Genomic DNA, 8981 nt, shown 5'->3' with positions numbered 1-8981 from the left:
AAGCAATAAATCAATAAAAAAGTCTCCATCCAGTTTCGGAGCCCGGGCGTGTGTAGTAGGGTGGTTTCGGACAACAATACAACTAGACTCGCGGTGTCAGACCGCCCGGGCTATGTTGCGGGTGTTCCGGGATACCCCGTTGGGTCAACAACAGATGCTTCGGCAATCTAACCCAAGTTTGAGTTATACGGCCTATGCCTCAATTGTATAGTATAATGGCTATTTTACCCATCAAACCGCAGCCCATTTCTGCTACTGGGCAGAAACAGACAGATTTGTGGAAAACACCCGCGTGGGCTCAAAAGACACCCGCCAGTAGTTATGCAAATAGCGTGTGGGTTTTTATTACAAAATACTATACTTTAAAATGGAAGTCATTTATTTAGATGCGTTATGTACGTATTTCATTTGAAAAATTGCCATCGAAAGCGGGATTCGAACGCCGGTGCATCGCTAGATACCTACGTTTGCACCGGATGTCTTATCCTTCACGACGATTGGAGGTTGGACCCTAAAACACCCTTAGGCCCGCGGTCCGCTCTCAACATTTACGAGCCGTTAAGACCCACATACCCAGGCGCCCCCTATGTGCGAAAACGATGTAATCATGTATGAGGTCCGGCCCCGTATCCGAAAAAAAAAGCTTGCCAAAGCATACGTGATGCGTCGAGGCGGCGGAACAAGAGAGGGAGAGCTCTTCCCTTTCCACACCGATCCGTCGCCGTCGAGCCGAGGGCCGGAGGAGGGATTACGCCCGCACATCCCGGCCCCTGAAGGTGGCAGCTTCCCCCCGGTGAAGGTCACGGGGCGACCTGAACGAGTAGAGGCCGCGCGGCGCACTACCAGTGCTCTAGCGCGCCGCCAAGGAGATACGAAAGAGCAACTGGTTGGCGGTGTATCGCGTCCCAACCCGGCAGGCTAGTTCTGGTTCCAGCAAGGTATTCCGGGACACCAGCGGCACCGTATGGGCGGCCTGACGGGCTGCCGTACTAAGACGGCCGACGTTTCAGAGCCTTCGATTCGTCTCCGCTCCGTCGGCCGGGCGTCCTTGGGGTGAGCTGCGCCGTCTGGTTGTAGTTTTGACCGCGATAACCCTCTTACCTCATCCGGGTTCGACCTCGGAGGAGATCGGATCGGACGCTTGGGTGAAAAGTGCAGGGCAGTCGTTTAGTGGGTAGGTCCCTGAAAACGTCTTTGGGCCCGCGGTCTCGCATTCGCGGACCAGTCCACTTAAAGTGACACTGAAGTCACGGAACTGACTCTCAAGTCAAGAAAGTGAAGTTAAATTGTGACTTAAAGTTACCATTTAACATCATATGAACCGTGAATTCATCAAATTACAAAAAAGAATTAGAAAATCGTTATTATATTCCAAATAACTTCAAAACAGGCATTGAAATAAGAATGCACAACGCAATGCACACATTATAAATAAAAGATCTGTCTACGTGGATACTCAAAAATCTTGAAATTATTCGACCTAATTCGGCTAAAATAGCCGTCTTTCGTTTTCTTTGCAATTTACACCACCTAATCAGCTTCACATTTTTTTATGATTGAAGGATTACTGGTGACCCGGAGGCCTTTCCAGCTTCACATTATTTCTATGAAAACAACATAATAGAAAACGTTATGCAATGAATCTTGAAATCGTTCAAACAGTATAAAGATCCAATTTATATTTTCTGTTTACAAAAATTTAAGTTAGATTTACAATAATGTTTGGCAAATAAATAATGTGTGCCTAATCTTTTTGTTTTCAATAAAACACAAAAGCACGTTGGTAATTATCTATATATTTTCGATATCATGTGTGAATTAAAACATAAATAAACAAAATAAATAATTGTTTCTCAATTTTGAGCGTAATAACATTTCAAATAACATATTATACGTATTAATGAAACTGAAATAATTCGTTATCATTATTTTCAATTTTAAATACCCTTTATAAATTTAAATGTAAATGAACAATAAATAAATGATTTACAAAAAAACACGCTTAGATCGAGCGAGCCAAAGTAAATAAAAGTGTTCTGGAGAATGGTGGTCAGCACATTTGGACAAAGTAATATTAAATAAGTGAATTGACATCGGTTCTAGATACGTGTGCAGATTTTCAAACTAATCGGAAATCTGAAGTTGAAAAATTCCATCACATAGCTAATAGCAAATTAAAGAGTATTAAAATGAAGTAAAGCTCAACAGTATTATTTGCCCCTAAGCAGGCAGGTCACATATTACACATTACAATGTTACTGATTTATCTTTCATTACTTTTGCAATGAAAAGGAAAGTTAACAGAATATTTATATTCTCTGATCAAATAAAGAAACACAAAAATATGCTTAGGAATAAGAAATATAATTTTAATATAAAATAATATGTGACGACAAGTTTTACAAGCACCATTCATTACTATATGGCACACTGCTGCCTGCTTAGCAGGGAAAGAAAATAATGTTATCTCTCATCGGCCACAAAAACTTTAAACACTTTTTTTTTAATACTTTATTAGCACTTATATTGTTTGATCAATATACAATACACGGGGCTTAGAAAAACGACCCCAGTAAAATACCCTTTTACACACAATAATGAGATTAACATAATAACTGTTAGCCTGCTATACTCTGGTTTTTGTTCCATCCAAAAAACTAAACTTCTCTGACTAAGCTATTCCTATTTATTTTATCACTACTCAGTCGATTGGATCGTGATGTGAGGTTGTGACCACTTCATTTTCATTGGTACTGGACCCAATGGGATGCTCGAGTTCACAAGATAAATGTTCACTTAATTTGTTTTCTTCCTTTCCTTTCTCTTTGTTCTCAATAACTTGGACAGTTGCATTAATACTTGTCAGATTATTTTCATTTTCGATTGTAGGTGATAAATCCGTTTCGCAATTCATTGGGTTGTCGTCTTGGGTTGGGTCGCAAATTTTCTCCGAAATATCAATGTTTTCGGTTTCTACACAATTGCTAACAGAGCACGGAATATTAAAACTACTCACTGCACTATTATCAGCTTCGTTAATATCGTCATGTTCTACTTTGTTTTCAGTAACGCCAGCACTAACGGAGCCAGTATTAGAAATAGAATCATCACTTAAATTTACACAATTCTCAGGTCTCTCTTTGCTGTTCATTATATGTTCGTCATCGGAGGAGGAAGCAAGAACAACGTCTACTGGTTCATTGTTTGTATAATTTGTCTTGTAACGCGACCTGACTCCAGCAAAAGATAATTCGTTTTCAACAGTGCCTTTCATTTCGTCATCTAGTTTATTATCAGGCTTAGATTCTTCCGTTTCATTCTTCATAACTTCATCTATTTGAAATAAGCTGTCTGGTTGCTTTTGGGTTTCTGATTCTGAGTAACTAGAGTCTTCAATACTAATGACATCTCGGTCAGGATTGTCGTCATTGCTCGAGTCGAGTGTATCTGATAATTGTATGGCACTTCCTGAATCTGAAGAATTTGACGTTGACGAATTGAACTGATCCGAGTGCAATTTTTCAAGAAGATGAAGTTCGTCTATGTCCGATTCAATTTCTTTGCTATCATTTAGTGAAGTGCCGAAGTCTGAATTATTGTCACGATCTTTCGTAGCCTGGGCCTTATCTTCACTTTCAACTGTTTCAGTTTCCTGTACCTCATCAGACGCATTTTCGTCAGTGGGTTTTGTGACAGGATTTTCACTATTTTCAATAAGTTGCACTGTGTCATCAGGTTTACTGAGTGTGTCATTCGTTGTATTCGCCTTTTTAGATTTACCCTGAAGTAATCTCTTTAATCTTTCTTTTCTCTTTTCTTTGGTTTTCAAAGACATCTCCAAATTAACAGTGTCCTCGTCGTCACTCTCGTCCGGTGACTCTTCAGCTTCCTTGTCACCTATCTCTTCTGCTTCTAGCTTAAGTTGATTTTGTTTATCGGCATACCTGAAACAGAAAATTTGAAAAAATCTTTGTTTTTGGTATAAGAAAAAACAAAAATCTATTTAAAATTTTAGTTATAGATGAGGCACTAGCATTGGGACCTATCTTCAGAAACCTGTAGAGAAGAAAATGATGACTTGCCATCAGGGACGTCTTAAAGTAGGCTGGGGCCCTTGGGCACACAAGAATTTGAGGCCCTTTTTGGAAAGATAAAAAAAGCGAATTCTATTAACATTTTTTTACTGAGTATGACCATTTATTATAGGTAATCAAATACGGTATGATATAATATGTCATTAATGATATTAGAATGCTGCTAGTTTTTTGGTTACGATCACGTTAAAAGTTGTCTTCATTTAAGAAGCGGGTGGTGGTGTTTGATTAATTTAACTGTTATGGTAGGTGGTTGTGTTTGATTAATGACTGAATTATTTCTAAAATATCTATTTCAATTGTGGAAAATTGGTCCGTAAACGGAAGTTTGGACTGTTCGTCAAAGTGTCGGCTACTTGACTATCCAGTAACAAAGTGAAACCAGATGCCAGATGCGGTGGATGGAACCGGTAATTTTTCACAGACCGCAATTGCGAATGGTCTTATCTAGTTTCTGATTACTGCTATTTTATTGGCAATAGAAAAACTTGAAATGATTTGAATAACGATGAATTACATAAAGGCTCTTAGACATTGGTGTGCCTTGCTATGTTAATATAACAAAGACATATTTCGTTTTCTCACATTAAAACTGTATAATCTCAAAACTTACTAATTTTACAGGAAAGTGTTTTAAAGGTTTAACATGTGATATTTTTAATATTAATCATCTTTGCAACATTTATTTTCTATCAGATACATTAAACGTCTTTTAAAGTAAGATAAAATTATGTATTAATTTTTTTAACAGTAGTCAAAACATAGGCAAAATAAAAATACATTCTTTTGACAGTATTTATGAGAAAAATACTGGTGATACCAAATGATTCCGCATATTAACTCAATTTCGAATATTTTTGGAAATTGTACACTTTTAATAAATTGCGTTACCTATATATATATATATATACTCGGATACTGATATCGAAATTGTTTTTTTCGCAAGTCAAATTTTCTAAATTTTACTTAATCTGTGGTTAAACCAAACCAAATTAAACAAACACTTGAAAAAGTTATCTTTAACATTTTTTCAAGTGTTATTATAGACATGATTAATTTGCACACAAAACATCAACTTACTTGTTAAAAACATCTGTCTCTTTCTTGCTCGCTAATACTTTATTATGTTCTAACTTAGTTTTAAGGTCAGTGCTATTTTCGGCAGGGTCGAGATCCACAGCTAGTCTTGATGCTGCTAACCTCCATTCATTTTCTTGTCTACGTCTCTGTAATTTTTTGCCACATCTTGTGAATAGATCTCGAGCTGAAAATCAAACACCATTATTGAAATATTAAAACTGGGAAGATAATAAGTGTTATATATTTTTTTCATTAACAGTATTTATACTAATGATCATAACAGTTTTTTTTTTTTTCAGATAATAAAAAAGCACTTCAAAAATTTTTTTGGAACATTTCCTGTACAGTTCTGGCTATTAAGATATTTTATGAAAACTATAAATTGACTAAATCATACATACCTTCTTCCATAATATCAACCTCATTCCACCTGAGATCATCTTCTTCGTTAGCTTCTCTCACACACCTCAGTACATCGTGGAAGTCTGGGAAAGGTAATGGTGTGCCTATTGGAATTTTTTTGTTTATCCATTTCTCTAATTTTTTGGCTGGTCCTTTAGGATGACCAGGTCGAGGTTCGATCTGTAAGCGAGGCTCTGAAGGCATCTTTGTGTTGGTCAGCTGACAAAACTTTGCATGAACTCGAACCATTCTTTCCTTGTACCTACATATTTAAAATTTTCTATAATAGAGGATCTCGCATAGTAATGATGCCTATCATATTTTAGATTAACTCTCTGGTGAAAATTGGATTACACAAACAATAACTTCCACATAACATATAGGGCCTATGATCTGTCTACTTTAAGTCTTGCGACAACAGTGGAAAGTCTTCAATTCATATCACAATACCAAATACAATTGTTCCCTGCAAACTTTTCCTCACATTTAAATCAAATTTGTTAGGCTCATACCACAAATACTATTATATAGTAAAAGTTCTTAAGACAGCTTCCCAGTGCAGAAGGAAAAATCTGAACATAGAGCCAATATCTTGAAACTATTGTTATGAAGATTTAGGTCTCAACCAAATATACCATTTTAATAATCTTTAATTAATGCTTTTATGTCTTATTAAATTTAATTCAGTTACAAGTTTTAACACATGCATTAGGCAGAGTTTCAATAGTGTTCTATTAATTTATACATTATAAGTAAACCATCAATTGATTAAAAAAAAATGTAGTAACTTCCCAAACACAATAGAATTACCTTTCAGTTAACAAATAAACAGAATCTTCATCATCATCAAAATCAACCTCCTGTTCTTCAAGTTTTTGTATGGCTCGGTGCAACTTCTTGAGGGTTTTTTCAAGTTTACGTATCTGTCTCTGTCGTTTTGAATCAAATTCACTATTTTCACCATATAAAAAGTTTTCTTCATCTGGAATAATAAAATTAACATTTTCACCAATGTTACAAAAATGTACTTTTTTATTACTTATTTGGGTGACTGAGATCTCTGCCCGTCTGTTATGAAATAGTCACTGGAGCCCATAAACATGACAAGTCATGTCATGGTTAGTATTCATATGTGTGCAGAAACACTTCTCATATACATATAGATATTTCTGAGACTATGATTATGAATCATAATCTGTTGAGAATAGATCAGTACTTAAGGGTTAAACAAACATTTTATATACCTCTACTTTTAGTTGAATCTTCTGTGACAATAACTGATTTTGTCATTTTTCTTTTATAATTTAGTTCATCAACAATATCTTTTATGTACAAATACATTTTCTCAGGGCTTGCCTTCATTGAAATAATTTTACTTGCTACCATTTCTATGAAATCTTCTGATTCAGTATAAGTTTTGTCTACTTGTCTGTAATAGGCTTTAATCTTTTTTTCAACTATTTTCTCCATATCATCAGAATGTTCCAATTTGAAACATAATGCTATAAACTCCTGATATACTGGATGAAATTCATTATTTTCTTTTACTTCATTCTCTTGATCATCAAATGTTTTATTTTTAAGTGCTACTACCAATGGAATCTTTTTCTTTGGTGTGCTTGCTTGCAGGTCATGAGACTTTGCTGGAGACTCTTCTATTTCAATAACCTCATTGTGTTGAGTACCAGTATTGTGTTTGTTTCCTGTATCTTCATCATTACTTTTATTTCCTGGTACACTTTCAAATGGTAATATTTCAATTTCTATTGACTGCCTTTTGCTCACTTCCAAAGGATACTCTAATTTTTTTTTTCTACTTGATTCCTTTTTTTGTACATTATCTTCAATATCACTACCATTATCTTGTGTTTTGCTATCGGCTGGTGGTTTACTAGGACTATCATCAATAGTTATAGCAAACTCAGCTCCAACTTCAAATGCCCTCTTTCTTGCAGACTGAACAGGACTGTCTTGTATAGTTATCTCGACCATATCAGATGGAGTAGGCTCTGCATTATTTTGTTTCTCAATTTCCGAGGCATCATTCCCTATATCATTTTCAAATTGAGTCGGCTCTTCGGGTCTCAGGTACCACTGACGAGCAGGTCCAGGGCCTGGAGAAGCACCATCATCATCATCAAGTTCCACTGTTGTATTAGCTATTGGTATTTTTGGTGATATTTTTATTAATTTCTTCTTCATATTTGGGTTAGTTATATGTGGGGTGGCTAGTTTCATGGTATTCATTTTTTTAACAGTTATGGAAGCTGGTAACAATCCCTTTGGTTTCGCATTCTGTATCAAAATTGGATTCGGTACAAGATTTTTATTATACTGCTGTGGAACATTCCCTATTCTTGCATTATTCATGTTGACCAAATTGACTGGAATTCGGCACCCTGTCATCTTACTTTTTGGTGATTGTCTGATATACTGTCTAACAACTGGTCTTGGTGAAACTGAATTATTCTTCTGAATAGCACATCCATTATTCTTTAATTTCATTGAAACTGGATTAACATCTTTAGGGATTTTAGTAACTGTAATTGACCTACCCACTAACGACAGTGGGAGAGCACTATTAGACGGCTTTGCGGGTTTTATAGTTATTCCACAAAGATTATTTGGTATGTGAACCATGGCATTCGGTCGAGTTTTTGCCTGAAAGTTTATAACAATTAAACAACTTGTTTAGGTTTGGTGGTCTATCAAATATTATATGCAAAAGTGCGCTAAATTTAATTATATATTAAATTGGGTACATACTTTCTTTGGCGCTGGTTCAGTATCATCATCTGAAGAACCTAATTCTATCACATCTTCGCTTGCCATGTTGCATCAATGTTAATCGGGAATGTTAATATTTTTGTAATCGATTATAAACCTTGTAGGTTACAAACTTGGAATATTTTGCTTCATTACTCTAGCGAAATACGTTCATTTTTTCATAAAACAGGAAGGAAAGTTATATCAACAAATAAATAGGTGCATCAACGAAAGCCTACAATCGCGTAAAGTGTATAATCTATGATCGCGGCAAAGTGCGTAGGTACATAGATGGGCCCAATCGGAATCGATCTTTTGGAAAATCGATCTTTAATTTTAATCGCCTTACATCCACATCGGCTCACATTTTTATTACCTAAATGGGATTTAAAAAATGAGTAGTTTTAGATCTAAATTGACAAAACCATTGTAATTCTTGGGTTTTCCAGAGTCATACATGGAATTTATTACTGGTGGTAGGACCTCTTGTGAGCCCGCGCGGGTAGGTACCACCGCCCTGCCTATTTCTGCCGTGATGCAGTGATGCGTTTCGGTTTGAAGGGTGGGGCAGCCGTTGTAACTATACTTGAGACCTTAGAGCTTATATCTCAAGGTGGGTGGCGCATTTACATTGTGGAT

At 36.0% G+C, this 8981-nt stretch overlaps 2 protein-coding genes across 2 annotated transcripts in view; both read right to left on the bottom strand.

Annotated features, from left to right (window-relative positions):
• LOC119629658 (uncharacterized) overlaps positions 1-8981 on the bottom strand; it is a 378532-nt gene that overhangs the window by 12559 nt on the left and 356992 nt on the right. The window lies entirely within an intron of this gene.
• Positions 1777-8640, bottom strand: LOC101745482 (uncharacterized). The gene is made up of 6 exons (XM_004928518.4): positions 8343-8640; positions 6821-8237; positions 6387-6558; positions 5576-5838; positions 5175-5358; positions 1777-3944 (listed from the first exon to the last, which is right to left on the bottom strand). Exons 1-6 carry the CDS (start codon positions 8406-8408, stop codon positions 2702-2704), a joined length of 3345 nt encoding a protein of 1114 aa, XP_004928575.2. The 5' UTR covers positions 8409-8640; the 3' UTR covers positions 1777-2701.

Source organism: Bombyx mori, chromosome 15 (genome assembly GCF_030269925.1).
Source record: "Bombyx mori chromosome 15, ASM3026992v2".
Classification (NCBI taxonomy): domain Eukaryota; kingdom Metazoa; phylum Arthropoda; class Insecta; order Lepidoptera; family Bombycidae; genus Bombyx; species Bombyx mori.
This window is presented reverse-complemented; position numbering and strand designations above follow the sequence as displayed.